This window comes from Lissotriton vulgaris, chromosome 11, assembly GCF_964263255.1.
Source record: "Lissotriton vulgaris chromosome 11, aLisVul1.2, whole genome shotgun sequence".
NCBI classification, from domain to species: domain Eukaryota; kingdom Metazoa; phylum Chordata; class Amphibia; order Caudata; family Salamandridae; genus Lissotriton; species Lissotriton vulgaris.
In genome coordinates, this window is record NC_141699.1 from 906,053,028 (window position 1) to 906,075,320 (window position 22,293).

General features: G+C 45.5%; 1 protein-coding gene across 1 annotated transcript in view; it reads left to right on the top strand.

Annotated features, from left to right (window-relative positions):
- Positions 1-4,164: 4,164 nt before the first annotated feature.
- Positions 4,165-22,293, top strand: part of EIF4EBP1 (eukaryotic translation initiation factor 4E binding protein 1) — a 47,395-nt gene continuing 29,266 nt past the window's right edge. Inside the window, exon 1 of the mRNA XM_086944036.1 lies at positions 4,165-4,335. Coding sequence (XP_086800162.1) covers positions 4,206-4,335 — 130 coding nt within the window. The 5' untranslated portion in view covers positions 4,165-4,205. The remainder of the gene's footprint in view (positions 4,336-22,293) is intronic.

A 22,293-nucleotide genomic window follows, 5' to 3' on the forward strand; every position in this document is an offset into this window, starting at 1 on the left:
TATAAGTAAGGTGGGATATAGCTCCTCGCCAGCCATCCTGTTCACACCTAAGCCCCATTTGTCTCATTGCCTGGAAGCAATACACAAACCCCAAACACAGATCTAATCACAGGTCTATGATCCAGGACACTGGTGGGAAGGCACAGTTGGTTGAGGCAAGAACATTACAACTTTCTAGATGTGGCACTTTCAGAATTGTAACTTAAAATCTGACTCCACTATTAGAGATGACTTTAAATAACAATTCATTCAAGTGTAAACAGCATATTTCTACCTGCTCCCAATACGAAGTTAGCACTTTTTTAATACAATAAGGTAACTCAGTGTTAGTCAATGGGTGAGATAGGCCATACAACAATTAAAACGACTTTAGGAGTTTTTCACTGCCAGGATATGTAAAACGTAATTACACATGTCCAAATTTTTAAACATAATGTACCCAGCCTTTGAACCTTTAGGGCCTACCTTAGGGGTGACTTATAAGTATTGAAAAGGAAGGTTTAGGCACTTCAAATGCTTTTTATGCCAAGTCAATGACAATTTTAAAACTGCACACACAGGCAGCAGTGGCAGGCCTGAACATCTTTTACAGTGTTAATTTAGTGGGTGGCACAATGAGTGCTGAAGCCCACAAGTGGCATATAAATTACAGGCTCTGGATTAAGGTAGCAACATTTAGTAGGGATTTACAGATAAATTAACAGTGGTAATTAAGTGTAGGTCACTTTTATCATGTTTGATGCAAAGGAGCACCAGCTAGCAGTGGTCAAGTGCACAGTCCTGGTGTCAGGAAAATAATTAGGGGGTTAATGCAAAAGGTTGGGAGAATACCACGCCAAGGATGTCAGGTCTAAACCTGGTGATAGAGGAGTTAAGGCTACTGTGATCTTTTTGGTAGCTGACTGTCCATTTGAATGTTCAAGAATATGATCTTGAGTGTCCCACTTGTTACAACAATAGTCAGTTTATCTAATCCTTTGGAAATTTAAAACCCACAAACTTTGGCTTCGTAGCATATGATTTTTGCAATCTTTATAATGTTTTTCCACCATCTGAAGGTTTTTGAGCAATAGTGGTTAATGTTGATTCCTTTAAAAAACAAATGTGTTTCTCTCCTTTAGTAAAGTTACCCATAGCAGAGGAAATGGCTCAATGTTTTTGCTGGATACTTTTTAATGTATCTGCTACCTCATACTATTATTTCTGATATTAATACTCAATATTGCTCTCATTTTTGGAAGGCTCTTTATGAGCTCTTACAAATCGAACAAGTTTATTCTTCCGTTTATCATCCTAAGTCAAATGGTCAAACAGAGAGCACCAATCAAAGTTTGGAACAGTATCATAATTGGATCTACTAATTACCCATTGCAGACATTTCCTACAATAATTCATCTCACAGTGCTACCAAGGTTTCACCCTTTTATTTTGCGTAAACTTTTATTCCAAGAGTTTTTTCATTGGTATGGTACGGCTCCGGTAGGCCCTGGTATCTTCCCTCTTGGTGGAGGGACAGATATGACCCTTAGAAGCAGATGTACCTCTTCTTTCTTGGTTGCTGTGCCAGAGTAGTTGGAGAGGGGCTTCCCTACTCCAAAGGAGGTTCTAAGCAATTTGTTGAAGGCTGGATGTACTCGAGGGTTGTTGGAAGCCTCACAGTTGTAGGACAAGACAGCAGACCACGATTGTTGAGTCCTGGAATCAGCCGGCAGGGTTTGGTGGCAGAATTGTGCAACAGGTTCACGGGTCAGTAGCTCTTCTTTGTCCGTTGCTCTTCTTAGGTCCAATGAATCTAAGTTGGAAGGTCCAGGGATACCATAAAAATACTACATTTAGGGTTGTTAAAGGGTAGGCAGGTAGTAGCTAATGGGCTACCTACCTTTAGGGTGCCTACACTATCTAAATAACCACTTCCTGTGGGAAGGTTCACTACACTAGCCCTAATAGGTTGTTGCCTACATTCTCAAGATGGAGGATTTGCACAAGTAGCGTCCACATTGCCTGCCACACCTTAGGAGTGGTATTGGCTGAATGTGGGCACACCTCCTCATCCAACTAATTTTCCCGCCTTTCCTCCCGCCATAAGTGGAGCAGGAAAGGGGGTTGGCATCTTCCACTATGTGGAGATGCCTGGGTGCATTTCACAGGTGGCTTTGCCTTCAAAGCTTCCCACCTCGGAAGACCATCCTGTCCTGAGGGAGGTGTGAAGCACCTTCACCCAGAGCAGGTTTTGTTCCTGGCTGAGAGCGCTGGCCCTCACCACATGAGGTCAGAAACATGTTTGGTGGTGGCAGACTGGCTAAAACTATCAGAGACCACAACAGTGCTTGGTAAGTTTTCTGGGGACCTTTTAAAGGATCGCCTGTGTGGATTTATTAACAAATCCAACACTGGCATCAGTGAGGATTTATTAAGACAAGAGGTTTGGTACCAAACATCTTAGGGTACAGTGAAGCCATCATGGAGCTATGAAACTCATAATGACAAGTATCTATCCCATATACATTCTATGGCTTCCCTGTGCACTTACGGTATCCAAGAATGGATTTGATATTGTAGGGTCATATCTTCTCATGCAAATATGTCCACACATGGGATATAGTGCATCCTTCCTTTGGGTTGTAGGGCTGGAGTAAGGGTGACATTACCTGTACCTCATGCAGTGTATTGGTTTTCTATGCACCAAGACAAGCAGCCTGCAATGGCAGTGTTCATGGTCTTGGTGAGGGGTTCTGGGGTGGCAACATTTGTGCGGCAACCCCAGTGGACCCTCTTGAGTCCCAATGCGCCAGAAACCAGGGGTACCATTTACTAGGGACTTATAAAGTTGCTGAAGAGGTGCCAATTGTGATACATTTTTAGGGAGAGAACACTGGTACTGGGATCCTGGTTGACAGGGACCCAGAACACCTCAGTCAAAGTTGCATCAAAAACCAGGCATAACGTGTGGGTGGCTACTGCAACATACACGCAGTTTCTCACAATTATTCGCTAGGCTTTAAAAGTTAGTACAATGAATATATAATGAAAAACGTGTTTCAAAATGTACTATTTGTGCCAATTTTTCTAACCTTTTCTTGAGGGTGAGCCCCCTGAACCTCCTTGCAGTAGTCTGGCATGCCTGCTGCATTCACTTGTCCACCACGCTCCATATAGGGAGGTGTTTGTCTTTTTTTTGTTTTCTCTACGAGAATGTAGGTGTGATTGGGAATCCTGGTGCACTATAAGGTCATTTACTCTGGTTTAAAGGTTAATGTATATAATGAAAAAATTATTGTAGGATACACTCTGCACCATTTTATTCCAAATGTTCATGGGAGTGAACTCCTGCCAACCCCCAATGAAGTGGTCGGGCTCACTGGGCTCACTCACTGCTCACCGTATAGGGCTGGCCTGACAAAATTTACTTTGGTGTGATAATATTTGCCAGGACTGGTTCTGGTTCCTAGTCCCGCCCTGTGGCGCATATCCTCTTTTCTCCATGCACTATTATAGATGGAGCAAAAATAGTACAAATTAAGTTGCCACTTTTCCTTGCACTGCTTCAAAGTTTCTGAAATATGTTCCTAGATACTGTAATTGTACCAAAATGGCCGTTTATTTGCTCACAGTTGTCTTTTTCAGATGTAATTTTCTATATATACATGTATAGAAAAAAGTTAGCATTTAGGAAAGCAATACAAACATTCCTCTTTAGTTAAATATTTCTCTATCTAATAATCAATTTTATTGCGTGGGTAACTTTTGTATCAGAGCGCTAAATAACTAGGAAGGGATTCGAAAAAGAAATGGGCTAAGAAAAAAATATTATTAAAAAAAATGTATGTGATAAATTAGCGCATTGAAAAATTGTGAACAGTAGAATGTGCCAAGAACAAAAGAAAAAGGAAAATCACTAGCCCTGGGGGCTATGAGAATGAATCAAGCAAACAAAGGGGTGTACTAAAACAAATATGAATGCAGCACAACAAACAAGCAGGCAAAAAGAGGCACAATAAACACAAGGTACGAAATAAGAACGTGTTGCTTTCGCCGTTTTTGTTTGTTTTTGTCTGTGTTGCGCCTATTCGTACACGCACTTGTGCTTGTTTTTTTCAGAGACTTCCATGGTGCACGCGGTGGGCGGACTTGAATAAATAAATACTCTAGTCCTTCCTCTGTGTCTTCAGCCTCGCGCAGAGCTTGTGTGCAACAGAGCCTGCTCCATGGCTTCCCCAGGCTGCAGCCAGAGCCGGGCCATCCCGACCCGGCGGGTGATGCTGAGCGAGGGCACGCAGCTGCCGCATGACTATAGTAGCACCCCCGGGGGCACGCTGTTCAGCACCACGCCTGGAGGTGAGGCTCCAGATACATGGGAAGAGGGACCAGCACCCCTTGGGGGAGGGGGAGTTGGACTTCATAATAAGCGAACGTGCACCGCTGCATGTGCTGCAGCTCTGTAGAAGGGATCAGCAGGAGGGACCCATGAAGGTAGCGGTAAGCGTTAGCAGCACCACGCTTCGTAGGGAGGGGTTGTTTGTGCACAGCAGTGCACTCGCATATGGTGGGTACAGCCATCTCTGTTCCTGGAGCTGTCCCCTCTATTGGCACTGCACTTGCAGTGGCAAAATCACAGCTGTGCCACCCCTGTTCGGGATGGAGCGTAGGGAGATGGGGAGGGGGTGTTCAAGTTGTTGCATCATGGAGGTGTAGAAATATTCACCAGCACCCCGCAGGTGAGGATGGCACACCCACCCTCAAGGTGCAGTCAGCCAGTGAGCTGCAGCAGCACCCACAGGGAGCTGCTCAAGAAATATATGGGCAGTGGTGGAGGGGCTGCTGCGTCACCTATGGATTTGTACGGTTGAGGTACCTAAAGTTCCTGAGTTGAGGCACAATATAGGAGCGGCATCATTACCACCCTTTGAAGATGAGGGAGCACTAAACCGAGGTAAAAATACCACCTGGAAGGATTGGGGCAGTAACAGTACAGCTACCCTGTGAGGTGATGGGTACTAGTGCAGGGGCGTAACACACCTCTGCAGCCCCCACGGTGCATGGGGGCCCTGTTCACCCCAAAACAAAGGACTATATGTGAGATAAGGAAGACTCCCGGCGCACTACATATTAAGCAGGTGAGCATCATTTTGTGTTACACCCCTCTACTAGTGTTGGGCAGTTTCATCATCCCTTTATGTTTAAGGTCTCTAGTATCCGCGTACAGAACCACACCTGGAGGTCAGAGGACCAATGGTATAGACCACCTGATGGTAGAGACACGTTGAAATGAATGCACATGTGAAGACCCACACTAAAGTGGGTTTGTTGTTGTGATAGATGGGAAGTCACCCATGAAAGTGAGGTGCAATGTAAAGGTAGTCAAAAACCCTGAAGATGAAAAGATAGTAGTCTCAAACCTGCAGGTACGGTGATTCAAGGGGTGGGGAGAGCGAGTAGCTTCACTAGTGGATTAGAGGGAGAAGTGGGTGAGACAGCAACACCACCAACTTAACGGATAGTACACAGCTATCAACCTGGCACCTTACTTCTCGAAAGCCCAGAAACATATTTGCAGAGTGCTTAAGGTTCATCGCTCAACCCCTCCCTCTCCAACGCATATATGAATCCTCTGGCCAACGCCATCTGTGCACATGACATAAACATCCACTCCTATGCAAGCAACACACAACTCATACTCTCTCTGACAAGACCCTCCCCCCCAAGAAACCAGTTCACTGTCTACACGACTGAAGATGCTAACTGGATGTAAGCCAACTGTCTCAAGCTCGATGCCGAAAAGACAAAAGTAGTGAATTTCTGCAAGAACACTTCTCCATAGGGTTCCAACTGGTGTTTGTCCGAACTTGGACCCAGAGCCGACACCAGGAACCTCAAAATAATAATTAACCGAAAACTGGGCATGACCGCACAAGTCAATGCCGTCACTGCATCTTGCTTCCACTCCCTGAAGATGCTGAGGAAGATACTCAGATGGTTCCCAAGCAACACTAGAAAAACTGCCACTAATGCAATGGTCACCAGCAAGTTGGACTATGGGAACACTGTGTACGCCAGGATCACTAAGCAGGCCACAAGAAGACTTCAAACCATCCAGAACTCTGCAGCCAGACACAACCTCAACCTCTCACACATAACTCATATCACACCTCGGGGAACTTCACTGGTTCCCGATAAAGAAACACACTTGTTTTAAACTCCTTACACACACATTCAAGGCACTACACAATTTAGGCCCCATCTGTATGAACATTTGCATCCCCTTCTACTAGACACCTCTGCTCCACACACATTCCTCGCACACAAAACCAGATCAGGAGGACGAGTGTTCTCTTACATTGATAAAGCGTGGAAAGATCTCCCACTCCACATCAGAGCCTCCTTGCTTTTTGAATTTCGCAAGAAGCTTAACACCTGGCTTTTAAATTAATCAACCTACCATAAGCAGGGCTAGGCGCGCACACACTTTCTCAGCGCCAGGACACCTTTGCAGGTGATAATGTGCTTTACAAATACGCATAACATCACACCATCAGCCAACGAGAGCAAGCCTTAGATGAAGTGGTAGCAGCACCACACTTTCCAGTTAGGGGAAGTCAAAGTGTAACACCACTACCCCTGCTTGTGACAGGGTGGTTGGTAGTCACATATCTTCAGTTTCAAGGATCTTCAGTTTAGATTTTTATCGAATTAAAGTAAAACTGGAGAAAAATTGTGTTTGTGTTTTCTCACCTGCTAGTGAGAACTGTGTGCGGCCTGCAGGTCTATGTTGTATTTCGGGATAAATCTGTTTTCATCTTGTTTGGTGTGTTAAAGCTGGCCGCTAAGTTGCAATGTTGTCATTTCAGGGCGCTCAGATGAATGTGTTACTGGTACCCAAAATAATGTATGGTGAATACATATATCTCGCAAAACTAAGAGACAGAGCTGGAAATGGCCGGATTCAAGCATGTGGCCTAGCATAGTGCTAGATAAGAGCTGCAAAGGCTTGACACCTCTTATGCTTCACGGTTCGAATTAATAAGTGCAAATGAGGAATGGTAAAAGCCTGTTGCCCCTCCTTGTGAGTAAGGGGGTGGAATGAGGTAGCACACCAAAGTACTTTTTGCATACCCTCTAGGCATGTGTTCTTCAAACTTTGTAAACCCCCTCCCCCTAAAGAAATCAATTAGTTCATTAAATTTGCAATGTTTAATATGTCTAGACTCAGTTAAACATTGCATTGAAGTTTGGTTACAGTTTTAAACTGCAATCCATACTATTCTGCTCCCTCCACCCCCCCCCCCTTACTTTAAAAAACAAACAAAGCACTATTATCAATATATTGCTTCTTTTGTCCAGACCCTTGCGCCCCTGCCCCATCGCTCGAGTTTGAAGATGAAAGGAGGGTCCTTGACACTGTCACATTTTGGTATCCGTGTGAAGAAGCAGTGGATACACGTATGGTACTGGTGGGGTCGGCCCCCTGCCTGACATGCTTCTCAGCATCGCACCAGAGGTTGCGTAGAAAGGATGCCCTTACTGTTAGTTCTAATGGGCCCTTGACGAGGGCCAGTTTGAATGACCCTATCTAATCACGTGTAGGTGCCTCGATGAATTTGTGCATAAACCTAGAACACTGCAAAGTTATCTAGTGAACTCGGAAGTTGATTACCTAATGGACTCGTGCCAGCATTGGTAGATTTGTCGCTTGACTACTTGAAGTGGGCGGTTCTTGCACTCTCACGTGACCAAAGTGAAGCAAATTACGTGTCTTATGGTGCTGTTTCGTCTGTTCTTCGCATTCATCGTGGCCCCCACAAATGATAAATCGTACACGCTGCATCGTGACAATCAGCCGGGGTTCCATTCCGGGAACAAGCGTGGCCACAATCAAACCTTCCCCGGGAATGTCAACATAACCAGTGTCTCTTTAAAGTGATACTTTGCACCTTTAATTGCTAGCACTACATTCTCGGAGGGCGAGGCGCTTATTGTGACCTGCAATCACTTTAGTTTAGAAACTGTAAATAATGTTTGCTGTTTGTTTTGATATTAGATTTATGTGCAGAAAATAAAGTTGGTGGATTTACCCTAGATTTGACGGGCACCGAAACCAGGTCCCGAATTTGTCTTTTCCTTATTCACATTGGCTTCAATGGGCGACCCACAGGTTCTAATCATGGATGGTTCTTTCAGATTTTCACCCCGAGTTCTAAAAATTAACCACTTAAGTTGGCTCGTTACAAAACGCTCCAAATCACGTGTTACTTTCACTCTTTGTAGCAGTACGCGAAGTTTAGACCCAGAGACGGCAAAAGGCCGACTAATTAATGCGTAGATTCAATCTGATGACTTCTAGAATACGATCACGGGTGTCAACCACGCTCGCTTCTCTGTGTGCTGTGTTGCCGCTTGTTAGGCCAGGCTGTTTTGGGCGCCCATTATTTAGGAATAGATACAGCGCGCTGTTCACATTTATTCCCAGCAGCTGTGATTGATCGAAGGCCTGGGCCGACCTCCGGCAGTCTCGGATCCGCAGCGGGGATCCCTGGACAAGGATACTGTATGGAATCTCGAACCGAAATATTAGGGGCCCGTGGCCTTAAAAGAGAAACTTCTGCGTAAGATTGAGGCACAAAGAATGCAGCCTTTCAGATTCAGGCATAGGGTGGGACCTGTCGTCGCCAGCTTTAAAGTTTTAAGAGCTCGCAGTCTCTGCTGTTACTAAAAGGATGAAGGTTGTTGGTGTGCCATTGGGAGTCTTTGACGCCCAGACTTGTCTAAGTAGGATGTGACTAATCACATGCAGCAAGGCAGGATTATTCACTCTTTACAGTTCCTTATTACTGCAAACTCTCCTTGGAAGTGGAAACTGTTTTCCAAGGGCAGAATTCAAGTTTATTCGTGAAAACGCAGTTGCCATGAGACTATAGTCCCGATTTTTAGGTCTTGTTTAAGAGCGCATGCGTGGTCTGTTGGGTGACAGCTTGTTAGTTTATGAGATTTTTTAGCTTTCAGTGGATTTACAGACAGCCCATTGCTTACCATTTGTTGGCTTTTTGTCACTCACTTGTTCTAGCTTCTTATTCAACCAGCTTCTGTGGGCTTTTTTTTTCCTCTTCTGGTGATTGTGCCTTCCCTGGAGCATAGACCGAATACTTTTGCCCATTGCTCCCTTTTCAGGTGCTACTTATTTCTTTTAGTTTAATCACTCTACGAGAGCGTGTTTTTCCAATTGTCCCCCTTGTGTACTTCGTGTTTCTCTCTCTTGCCTGTATTTCTCCCCTCGCCCTCCATCCCTCAGTTACTGTTCTTGCTTCTCCCATCACCAGCTACACATCCTCCGAAATTGGCTTACTGCTCCATCATTGCCGCCCAATTCTCTATTTTCTGTGTGCTTCCAACTATCCACTGTGGGTTGTCAGTGTGCTTCCCCATTCCTGCCCACCCACCTTCTGTCAATTTGCTTTCCCCTCCCTGTCCTCTGCTGTCCTTCCCCATTGTTGTCCTTGTCACTTATCCTTCTGTCCCCTCACCCGAAATCTTCTCACCTGCCATGCTACCTCATATCAAAAAAACTTTTTATTTACTAATCCATCTTGGATTGGTAAACAAAACGAAAAACCTGCTCAGCTCACTTTGTAGGTGTACGCATCTGTGTTGGTGCACACCTACAAAACAGCACAACAGCCTTGTCATAGCATGTTTTTTTGTTAAATTATGTTCAGTCATGCTTCACAAAAGGTCTGCTGCTGTACTGCATGGCAAAAAATCTTTACTTAAGCCAGTGGGGCCCGTAGACCATACCTATTGGCTTTACCAATACTGTTTTTCCCCCTTTTTAAGGTTGAGTGTGCGGTAGCATGCACTAGTGAAAGATTATCGATTACAAGGCGCTGTTAAGTAGAAGGCCTTGGAGCACGCCCTGTGTCTTACAGTTTGTTGGCTTGCGTGGCACTCTTCTTTGCAGCCTCATAACTGGTCACTACAGGCCTAACATCATTTCCATTCCTTTGTGGGGGTCGGGGACCAAACACCGATTGATTCAACTTAATCAGTGCCAGTCTGCTGCTCTTGATGTGACTGGCTAAAACGTGCCCATCAGGACATACAAATTTACAAACTTTTATTTTCTATTGTTAACTTTCTGTATTTTGCCAATTCTTCTTTTCTCACTTTGCACTTGTGATGTGTTTTTTTTTATGCTCGTGGAGCTGTTCCCAAAAGATGGCGATTGTCTTGTTCTATATATTGCAAAGCAACATTGTTTCTTTCTTATGTGTAATTTTTAAACTATGCAGTGCAGTATACCTCAAACCTCCCAATCCACCTCTCACCAATCCACTCGATCCAAACTACCAGAGACCTTCCCAGTCTTCCCCACTCACCCCAATCCACTGCAAACCACCACACTACAATCCTCCCAACCCACCATTTTCCAATCTGCCCCAATCCAGTCTAAAACAAACAGCCCGACTCCAAAACCAAAGCTATCTGCCCCACTCCAAACCAAAACAACTTGCCCCAGTTTGCCCCATTCAAAATCCAAAACAACTTGGCCGACTCCAATCCTAAATAATCTGCCCCACTCCAATACCAAATAATCTTCTCCACTCCATCCTAAATAATCTGGCCTCTCCAAAATAATATGCCTCCAACCTGCCCCACTCCAATCCAAAACAATCTGACTCCAATCTGTCCCACTCCAGACCGCCCCACCCCAATCGTCCCTAATCCAAAACACTCTACCCCACTCCAAAACAATCTGTCCTACTCCAATCTGCCCCACTCTAATCCAACACAATCTGCTCCACTCCATTGCAAAACAGTCTGCTTCAATCCAATGTGCCCCACTCCAATCCAAACCACCCACTCTAATCCATTCCACCCCGTTCCAATCCACCGCAGCCCAGTCCACCCATCCAGTCCACCTTAATCCACTCCAATCCACCCCACCTTCTCCCACTTCAGTCCTCCCCAGTACAGTCGGATCAACTCCATTCCACCCCTCTCAATCCAATCTACCTCGCTCAATACAATTAAACGTTCTCCATTCCAGTCCACCTCACTCCTGTCCACCCCACCTATTCCATCCCACTCAATCCAATTCACCCAACTCTAATCCACCCCACCCCAATCCAGTCCAGTCCACCACAATCCACCTCACCACACCTAAATGCAATCCACACCACTTCAATCCAATCCACCTGGCATCACTCCAATCCACCCCATGCTACTCGAGTCCACTCTGCCTTATTCCAGTCCACCACACCTCAGTTCAGATCACCCTAATCTACTCTACCCCAATCCATCCAGCGCCCCACTCCAAACCAGTTCGCCTTCATCTACCCTACTCCAATCCAACCCACTCCAAACAACCTTAATGGAACCCACCCAAATCCACCCACTTTAATTCAACCCACTTCAATACACCCCACTGGAGTCCATTCCACTCCATTCCATCCCACTGCAACCCACTCCTAAAAACCCAGTCCGCCCCAACTCCAGTCCAATTCATCCTAAACCCATCCACCCACTCCATCCCTGCCCATTCCACCCCAGCCCATTCCACCCCTCCAATTCAACCCACCCCATTCCAATTCACCCCACTGCAGTCCAATCTAACCCACTTCAATTCACCCACTGCAAACCACTTCAATTCACCCACTGCAAACCACTTCAATTCACCCACTGCAAACCACTTCAATTCACCCACTGCAAACCACTCCAATCCACCCACTGCAAACCACTCCAATCCACCCACTGCAAACAACTCCAATCCACCCTAGTCCTATCACTTCATTCCAGTCTACCCACCTCGTTCCAATCTAATCCACCCCACTCCAGTCTACCCCACTCTACTGCAATCCATCCCAATACCTCAACCAACTCTACCCTATTCCACTCCAGGCCACTGCACTCTGCGGCACTCTTAGCCACTGAACCATTAAACTCTACTCCACTCTGCGACACTCAACTCCACCCTACTCCACTCTGTGACACTGTACTCCAACAAATCTACTCTATGGTAATCTACTCCTCCCACTACTGTCTACTACACTACTCCCCCACTCCACTCTACAACACTTTTAGCCATGCTGAACAGCAGCCACACTTGTACAACATCACAAAAACACATTACCTAAGGCAATAATAACTCTTGTATACGCGAGACCTATTGTCTTTACCATCACTTGTTCATTCTGTTTCAGCCTGCCTCTTTACTTCAACCTTGTAACTGGGATAATCACAAGTTCCTCCATGCCACTTGCATTTCATCAGGAGATTTTATATACTCTTATTAGGGGTGAGTGTTCCGCTAGCTTCCAGACTCGCGTACAAGTCGGTGTGCCTGTGTCTTGAGCCCATAGCTCTTCTAGCCTACACAGCTTGACCTGTATCATATGCCGGGCATCCTAGCGGGCGGTGCTTTGCCGGCGGCCTGCCTGGGTCCAACATCCATTTCCTGAGACCGGAGCTCTTCGCTGCGTTGGCCTGTTCTTATTTGTGCCAGCGTCCCAGCTGGCTGTACCTCGCGGGTGGCGCAAACCGTCTGCTTTGGTCTGCAGTGCTCGCCATTTCTGACAATTGCCGCTTGTGGGCGTCCTCCGTGCTGGCTGGGGGTTGTACAGCATCGCCTCCCCTCTACCACTTGGGGTGCCACTCCTGTTCGGCAGCTCCAGGATCTCTCAGCATATTACTTTGAAAGCCCTGGACATTGCTGAGTTGGGTTAGTGCCTCTGCCAGGCGGATGGCCCGGGTCAGCCCGTTCTCTCTGTGAGAGGTCCTGCTTCCGCTCCAGATGTGAGGGTGCACCTTGTATCACCAGGGAGCTTTCGATTTTTGTTTTGGGGACATTATTCTGGATTTCTTGATATAGGTTATCGACTTGGTTGTCACCTGACTGAAGATTTCTCCTGGTTTTTGACATCTGTGGGGTTGTGTTTTTGATGCCTATGTGTGACTAACTCTTCGCTGCTGAAGGATTATATTGGACCTGGTTGTTAAAACTCGAAAAACTTTAAGGATAAGCTGGCAGACCTCAAGCACCATCTTCAACTCGTTAAAGATCGCTTACAGGACCTATTATACTTCTCTCTGAAGATGAAAACGTTTTGGGAGCTTCATTCCCACTTGATATTGGGTTACACAGGTGTGGTAATATTTCACGTCAGTAAATTGATGTACAAGTGCAAATTAACCTTTCATCAATTTCAGAGGTGAATTTGCAATTCCAAAGCAAGTCCTTTTGATGTGTGAGTTTAGCTTAAGCGCCCGATTGGCTTGGTGATTCTGATCCATTGGGATTGGCATGTCTACAGCTACTTTTGTGCTTCTTTTCTGCACATAGCTGGTACTGCCAAGGAGGAAGTGCTCCTCCCGCTCCCCAATCCGTGTACCCTTCGCAAATGCTAAAGCGTAAATGCTCAGATTTGGCCTTGATAAAATATGCTGTGTTAATTGTTGTGTTTGTGCCCTTTCTTGCTTTGCAGTGTGGTGACACTAGCTGTAGCGCTATGCAAAAATAACTGAATAACATTAAGAAGGCAGCTGCCAGTCCCAAGTCGTGTAGCGCCATTGCACCATCTCCTGCCAAGCAGTTTTCTGGTTCTGTGTACAGTTCTCGTGACTGAGCTCCACCCTCTGTGCCCTTAAGGGCAGGCTAACCCTTTACCGTCTGCACTACTGTTTGTGGTACTTGTGTAAGATGGGGCTTGCTAGCTATCCTGCTTTCTGGGTGCTGCTGCGCTCTGACCTCATTAGAGTAAATTGCTGTCTGTTCGTTGTGGCTACACATTCAAACTTGTAGTTGGTTATACAACAAATTGGCACTCTTCACTTGAACACCAACCCTTCAGGGCACTTTTAAAGCTGCATCTATCCATAATATCACCAATATGTTGTATATGTGCTGGTAATGTTCTTTGCATGCTTGAATAAAAGGCAAGTAGCTGTCTCCTCTATTGTACTTTTTAATATTACGTAACCCATGTCTGGTTGAAGAGGAACAATTCCTGGACGTCGATTCTTTAATTACTCCCGGGAAGCGGAAATGACGGCACACAGCCTTTGATACCGATGACATCACAGGGTTGACTCTCTCTAAGCACTCAACCCCATCTCTTTTCTAAAGAGGGGTTAAGAGAAGAGCAAGGAGGGGAATCTGCAGAAAGTAATCAGAGTTGCCAGAGATAACTTTGCCACCCATTTTTTGCCTTTATAAACCCTGAGGCCAGGGAGCAGCAAGGACCATGCCAAGGGTACCAGAGTGCAGATCAGGCCATGGAGTAGTTATTGCACCCCGTAGTTGAGATCTCTGCTGCATTTCTTACCCTAATTAAGGAAAACTTGGATGTCCCTTGAGCGTTTACTCCAAAATTTGCTACGGTTGCTGTTAATCGAGTTCCAAGGCAAATCTGAAAGTAATCGGATGCTGTCAGTGTTGCATCTCCTTTCCAACCAACCTTGTGGAGGGGGGATAGTTTTCCTAGAGTGGTAAATCTGACCCCCGTCTTTCACCTGGTCCAGTGGTTCCCAAACTTTTTCGACCTGCGGCTCCCTTGACCTGTTGGCCAGTGGTTGCAGCTCCCCATAATGTAACTTTTTTTTGGTGGGTGGGGGATGTAAGCCTGGCCTCAGGAGTACTTTTATTTTTCTCCCTGAAAATAATTGGGTGAACCTGATGAAGGGTTTTTAACCATAGATGTGTAAGCAAACAAAACGCCCATCTTTGGATTCAATTCCTTGTGAGTAGATGAGCAGAATTTCCATGATGCGAGTTTTAAAAGAAAAGTATTTTACGTTAATCTAAACAAAATTTGTGTTTAGTTCCTTCAAGCACATACTAACTATGCCAATGTGTGTGGGTGGTGTGGGAATGTTAGCTTACAGGGGTGAGGGAATTGATTTTTGAAGTGTGCCAAGATACATGAGCATTTGTCATTAACAAAAATAGGAACTGTTCTGGCAGCGTCGACTAAATGAAGATTGGCAATGGTTCATGGAAAAATGCTTCCTCTTTGTCATACAAATGATTGATCTTTGCTTTGAATCCAGGTACAGCAAGGCACCACTTTTCGCAGCAGACACAAGCATTTGACAAAATAATAATATTCACTTTGAGAACAAATTCATCCACTCCCCAACGCCCTTCCTTCACCTTTTAAGTTCCATTCCACTCCCCTTATTGGCAGCATAAAGCTAAGGAAATTGTGTTGTGGACCTGCAGCTGGGCGAGTCGCCAGCCACATACTGCTACTCGCCTCCCGATTCAAATGCAGAAGGACATTGAGTATACAATACACAGGCTCCTTGTAGAGCTATGAAAACACAATCTCTGCAACACAGACATCGTCTCCCTGTGCATAGGCCTCTCAGCTGTCACAGGCTGGCTTTTGGATGTACAGGCTGTCTCTGCTTGCTGTAGCGATAAGACAAGCCGGAGCCGTGCTTGTTGCTGCATCCTTACCCATAGGCAAGACGTCTATGATTTACCGGGACAATGCCAGTTTTTGACCATCTATCCTGGCGTCCAGACACTGTTCTTGTAGAAAAAAAACATGCATGTCCCTATTTTTGAGTCAGGCATGCATATTCAAGTTAAAATGCCGAGCATGCACACATTTCTACCAGTCTCTCTTGTGGCATCACAGACAATTGCTTAGCCTTGTGGGAAACCAAGATTACAGGTAGTAGGGACTTGCTCACTGCTGGGTCTTCTGGCACTGGAGCACCGCTATCCGCCCTCTAGCCCGGTCTGTCACCCCAGCTGGAGGGGGAAAAACAGACTACTGCAGAGCCAGATCGGCTTGTAGAGGGAAGCAGGTTCCACCTTATTGACATAGGTTGCTTTTGCTGGCCATTCCCAGCAGCACATCCCACCTTTCGTCCATTGACAGGTTTCCCAGCAATTCTCTGGAAAGCTCTGCCTGTGCTGCCTCGGAGTGAGCTGGCGTCCGGGCCTTAGGCAGCTAGCAGAATCCAGTGCTCCATATATCCGGTATTTGTAAAGCGGGAACTACTCACCCTTACGGGTCTCAAGGCACTGGGGGTCGTCATGGAAATTAAGTGAGCTATTGCCCAAAGTCCCATGGTGCTGAGCTGATCCGGAGCCGGGGATCGAACTGTGAGCCCTGTGCTCCGAAGTCAGATGCCCTGGCCTCTGCACCACACCTGTCCTCTGGCAAAGGGCCTTCCACCGCCAAGGGCCGCATGGCCTGTATAGTGCATCATGAGTGCCTGGACTCTCCTGTAAAATGTAGTGTCTTTCTGGGCTGTTGTAGAACAAGTGTGAGAAGAACTATCAAGGCTGTTGTCTTCTCATAGATTACATCCCCAGCCCCTATAAAACATACAGCACTCAGGTTGGTTCTTAGTCTACCACAGGGAGGTCCCTGGTGGATTTGTGTTTATAGACGTTGACGGTCCCCAGGTGGCAACATGGATTTTTTACACCAAAGGAGAAGTTAGGAATTCAATAACATTAGAGGATGAATATCTGATGTCATGCGTCACAGTTTGAGATTGAACAGTTGGAACTTGCTGTGTCAAAGGGGCATCTCAAAGCAATAGTAGTGCCGTATGGGTGAAGGTTCGGCTTCTAATTCGACTTGAGTCCAACTGTTCGAATAGCACTATATAAAGCTGTGTGTGGTGTTGTCAATAGTAAATCTTAAATGTGCAAACTTGGACATTTTCTCATATGCAACACAGCAAGTGTGTACTGCCTCCCAGTAATACTAGTATTCCTCCGTGCTAGCTACGGGTTCACGAAGGAGCTGAAAGAGTGCCTAGTTGAAGTATTTGCATAGCAGAAGTTCTGTGTAGGCACTGGAATGCCTGTTTGCTAACTGCACACCTAAAATAACTTAGTAATACACAGCTCCTCCCATCAGTAAGCCAATTCAATTCAATAAACTTTATTCGGAAACATGTAAATCATGTCCATAAAAGTACATACATACAGAAAACATGCTAAAATGTTCAAGACAATCGCAATCACTAAGAAAGAAAATACAGTAGAGTACATATAATAAATCAAATAAGACACTTAAAAAGATTTAGAATAGGTAAAATGTTGTATAAAAAACATTAAAAAATCATGCTTTTCCTATAACTAATGGCCCTGAGTAAATAACTAGCTGTATAAAAACAGATGTCAGGATGATGCATATTAAAAAGTAATTTCATTGCCGCATTAACAGTTCTGGCTCCGAATTTAATAAATAAAGGTTTTAAAAAGAATTTACGACATTCGCTATACAAGTTACAAGTAAGTAGAAAGTGCTCTGTGCTTTGTTCTGAGATATTGTCACACCGACATGGACCTGTGGGGCGTGTTTTAATCTCAGGAAATGCAACCAATAGATGGGCCGTACCCATCCTCAACCTGGTAAGAACAAACCTATGTTGCCCTTTAGTTACCTGAGTGAGGTATGGATGTAGGCCCACAAATTCATTCAAATGGTTATAACGTACACAGGTGGAAAGCTTCAGATCATCCGTGGCCCGTCTTTCTGCACAATGATTTAAGAAAATTAATTTCAGACTCTCTTTAGAGAGATCCGAAGCAGAACAATGATCTGATGCAACGTCAAACCCAAACACATTAGAAAAGGATTCAATAATGTATTTAATCCAAGGGATTCTGAGAAAATAGTCAAGACGAAGGCAATCCTCAATGATGGTCCTATTAAATGCAACTTCGTCTTTAATCCAAACAGAACGCCACAACATCAAAGGTCTCAATAATAATAAATCATTTAGATGACATAGTCCTAATTCTTTATGAACCAGACTATTAGCAGTAGAAGTCGGGAGACACAATAATTTTTTCAGAAATGTATTCTCTTCTACGTGCAAAGATTCTGCCCTGGATACTCCCCATACGCCTGCTCCGTAGAGGGCAGCAGATAGACACCTGGCTTCGAAAATCTTAAGCATAGCTTTAGGTCTTCTATTACCTAATTTACTTGCAAAGGCAAATATTCCATTTGCACTCCTGGCCATTTTATCACGCACCACCTTATGCTCGGTGTCCCAGCGGCCGTTTTTAGAAAAGTTGACCCCTAGGTAGCAAAAGTTTTCCACGCACTGCACCTCTTGACCATCGATGAGATACCTATAGGGCTTTTTAGTTTTGACTTTACTAGCTCCACACTCCATCACATAGGTCTTGCTCTTATTAATGACCAGCTTTCTCTTTTCAATGAAGGCCACAAATTTATCTATCAGAAGCTGTAGGCCCCAAGGGGTCCTGGAGAGCAACACAGCGTCGTCCGCATAGAGTAACACGGGGATGGAACTTGTGTTTACTCTAGGGGCGTCCGCTGGTACCTCCTTTAGGATCGAATCAATTTCATTAATAAACAGAGTGAAAAGCAAAGGGGCCAAAACACACCCTTGTCTAATACCTCTCCTGACCCTAAATTTATCTGTGCATTCGCCCGAAGGCCCATAACGGACGCACGAGCTAAGCCTCTCGTATAGACGGGCCAAAAAGTATATAATTTCCCTAGGTGCTCCCATTTCTAGCAATATAGTCCATAATATGGCGTGGTCCACCAGGTCAAAAGCACTGCTCAGGTCAGCGAAACATAGGTAGAGCGAACCGTTTTTAGCTCGGGTGTATTTCCCTATCAGGAGCTCCAGGTTTAAGCATTGTTCAATGCAGCCTCTACCTTTCCTGAACCCGTATTGACAGTCTGTCATTATCTGATTAGACTCAGCCCACTCTTCTAATCGGACGAGGAGTACACGGCTCATAATCTTGACGGACGAATCCAGCAATGAGATTGGCCGGTAGTTTTTAACATTTCCTCGGTCCCCTTTCTTATGAATCGGGACTATTATGGATTCGGACCAGGTGCACGGGAAAGTATAGCGAACAGCAGCATTAAAAACTTTGACCAGTACTGGTCCCCAAGTCTCAGGTGCAAATTTGTACATGTCGACTGGGACACCGTCGGGTCCCTGGGCCTTACCGCCCTTACTAGCCCTAATACAACTTAGGACCTCCTGCAAGGTGATGTCTAAATCAAGTACTGGCCAAGAGCAACTTGTCGGCAACGTTACCGTATTAGAGTTAAAAATACCGGAGAAGTGCTGTACCCACGACTCCTTACCCACGTTTGAGGTTAACACGGGAAGTTTATCGTCTTTTAAAAAGGGGCTATTTACTACTGCCCAAAAAAGGGTACAATTGTTCGATGCAGCCGCCAGATCCAGCCGCTCCCAAGCTTCCTCACGTAATTCATTTTTCCTTTGCTTAAGAGCCAGGTTATAATCGGATCTAAGCTTAGCTACGGCTGTTTTGTCTCTAGGTTTATTGGATAGTGCGTTTTTCAGTGACTTCAATGCCACAGTGCAGGCATTGTTAAACCATCCCCTTGCTTTGTTATTAAAATTTCCAGTCAGCCTAGTAAACTTACCACTAATAAAAACATTGATTTTCGTAAAATGAAAAGTGCAGGCCTCCAGGTTTGGTTTCTCATCGATAATTGATGTAATATCGGTTAAGCAGTATGAGATAATGCAGTTAGAAGTTACTTCTGCTCTATCTCCAACCCACCTTATCCTGAATCCGTTCGGCCTATGTACCTCAATGTTTGTAATAGGGCTGCTATCTGGAATTGTACAAACTTTCCAAAACCTAGTTTCGATAACAAGACAGTTATGGTCACTAACCAAGTAATCAACAACCTTGACATCAGAACTAAAATGGGCTAATTCGGAAGACATGCAAATAAAATCAATTACAGTGTTTGCCCCTCTCCCCACAAAAGTTGGCAAACTATCACCCTTCCCATCCTGTTCAATCTCTAGGATTTCCATATCGTAATCTAGTATGAAGGAGTTCAGAGTATCTCCATAAGTATTATGTTGGAAATGCGTAGCTGGCTCTCCAACACGATTCAGAATGCCACACAACTTGTGGTTAGAGAGAGGACAGACAGAAATATTAAAATCTCCAACATATATGAACTCAAAAACTGTATTGGAAACTTTCATCAATTGTTTGATTGCGGTGTCTAATTCTAAAATAACCTTATATCTACTGGCATCAAAAACGTTATTATACATATTGATCAACAAAATGTTTTTGTGTGCCTCATCAACTAGCCACAACAATTGGGAGTTATTACCCACAGTGATGTGCTCCTTCACCCTTGTTCGCATTTTCACTGAGGTCAGGATTAACAAACCACCTTTAGCCCTACCTGAGGTAGTAGCCGTTGCTGGTAACTCGTAAGCTACAAAGCCATCAAGGCCCTTAAAATTTAGGCACCAGGTCTCTTGAAAACATATGATATCAAATGTTCTAATAAGTTCTAACCACCCCAATACTTCTAATTTAGAGGCTAGTCCTGCAATATTCCAGCTGGCAATAAGGCGGGATGTTGTTGGCCCCGCTAAGGTGTTGCAGGGTGGACCCACGTGCTTAGGCTGTATACTAACAGTAGTAGCAGTAATATTTGGGGACTGATGCAAATCAGATCCAACACCCCCTTCAGCAAGCTCATGTCTGACCTCTTGTCAATCGCAATTATTAAGACCAGACAGAGCATCATACCTATTATGTAGTAGCGTGCTTGGTACTAGGGGGAGTGCCCAGCGATTACGCATATTCAAGTGATTGTCCCACCCTAATGCTGGTGTTTTCGGTAGAGTTACATTTTGTTGTTCCCCATAGAAGAACTTTAATGTTAGGGGTACCACCGTGCCTCTTCTACGCTGAGGTGGGAGAATATGTGTTAGGACATTAGGAAGTACGTCAGGGTGGGCAAACGTTACCACCACACAGTCCCCTTTAAATCTTTTGGGGCGATTCCCTATCCAGGGAACACGTTTGGCTGATTTGATATCATGCGCCAGTTGCTGTATCCCACCAGGCGCTAACCTCATGTTACCAGAGAGCCAGTGAAGGGCCTTACTACACAATGAGCTAGATGACTCGGTGACACCGTCATCCGGCAGAGGTACATTTGCTAACACCATTACGACAGGTGAGGCTTCCTCAATAAACTGCAGGGGGTCTGTTCCATGGACTTGTGCTTGGGGTGCATTTCCTATCAATGGACACTCTACTGTAGTTGCAGTATTATGATTAACTATCGGGGCAGGCTTATGCACTACGTTAGTCGTCACACCAGATGGCCCTTCCCCAGCTTGATTAGCCCTTGCAGTAGTATCTCTTGTTGATAATAGAGTATTAAGACTACCTATTTCCTCGGTCAACTTTGTTTGCACGCCCCCAAGTCGTTTTACTTCTGCCTGTAATTTATCTATTTTGGAGATCAGAGGTTTTACAATTTCAAAAAGTTTACCCTCAACAACCTCAAGCAGTTTAGTAAACATATCATCATCTCCTCTATTTCTTGTAATCCCTTCCCCTACAGCCTTTTGTGGAGCTCTAGAGGGGCCAGGGGATAATATTCTTTTTCTTTTTACTCTTGGCCTTTGTCCGCCCTGTTTCCGTTGGTTCTTCACACAGGCGCGCACCGGCCGTGGTGTATGCTCAGTTAATGGTAGGTCATCCTCCACAGGACCAGATACAGTTTCTGGGTCTGAGTCAGTAACGTTATCAGAGTCTACCTCCAGAGTAACGGGAGATGCTAACATAATCAGTGGCTGGCTGTCAGTCTCAATCCTAGATGATACGTTTGGCGAGACCCTATTTTCCACCAGCACGAAGGGGCTATCCTCTGCTGACTGAGGCAAAGTAGGGCTTAACCTACGCAAGTCTGGTGACTGGCTTAGCCCAAGTGATTCCCTCCTTTGTTCGTTTATTTTCTTCACCGTTTGCACAACATAATTATCCATGGTGTTAGCGGGCAGAGCAACAGGTTTCTTTTTTGTCGCCATATCGATGTCACACAGTTCGCAAACAATGCAGCAGCAAGGTCTTACTTGTAGGCGCGTCTGGTGGTCCAGGGGGTTGGGCCCTGCCCCTGCCTCCTCGTGCCGATGAGGGCCGTAGAGGGCCCGCCCTGTGCCCGGGCTTCGCTCCGGGCGTCCCGCTCGCGTCCCGCGGAGCTGGTCCTGCACTGCTTTATGGCGCCTCCCTGGCGCCCTCGCGTAGTCACAAGCGCGCGCCGCCGCGTAGGCTGCCGGGATTCGTAGTCCCGGAGCGGCGGCGCGACCAAACTGCAAGGAGAGTGACTCTTGGCGGTGGCGGCGTGAAGCGTGGCCGACTGGCAAGCTGCGGCGTTATTCAGGTAAGTTTTGCAGCGTCTCAGCGTGTCTAATTCGACTTGAGTCCAACTGTTCGAATAGCACTATATAAAGCTGTGTGTGGTGTTGTCAATAGTAAAT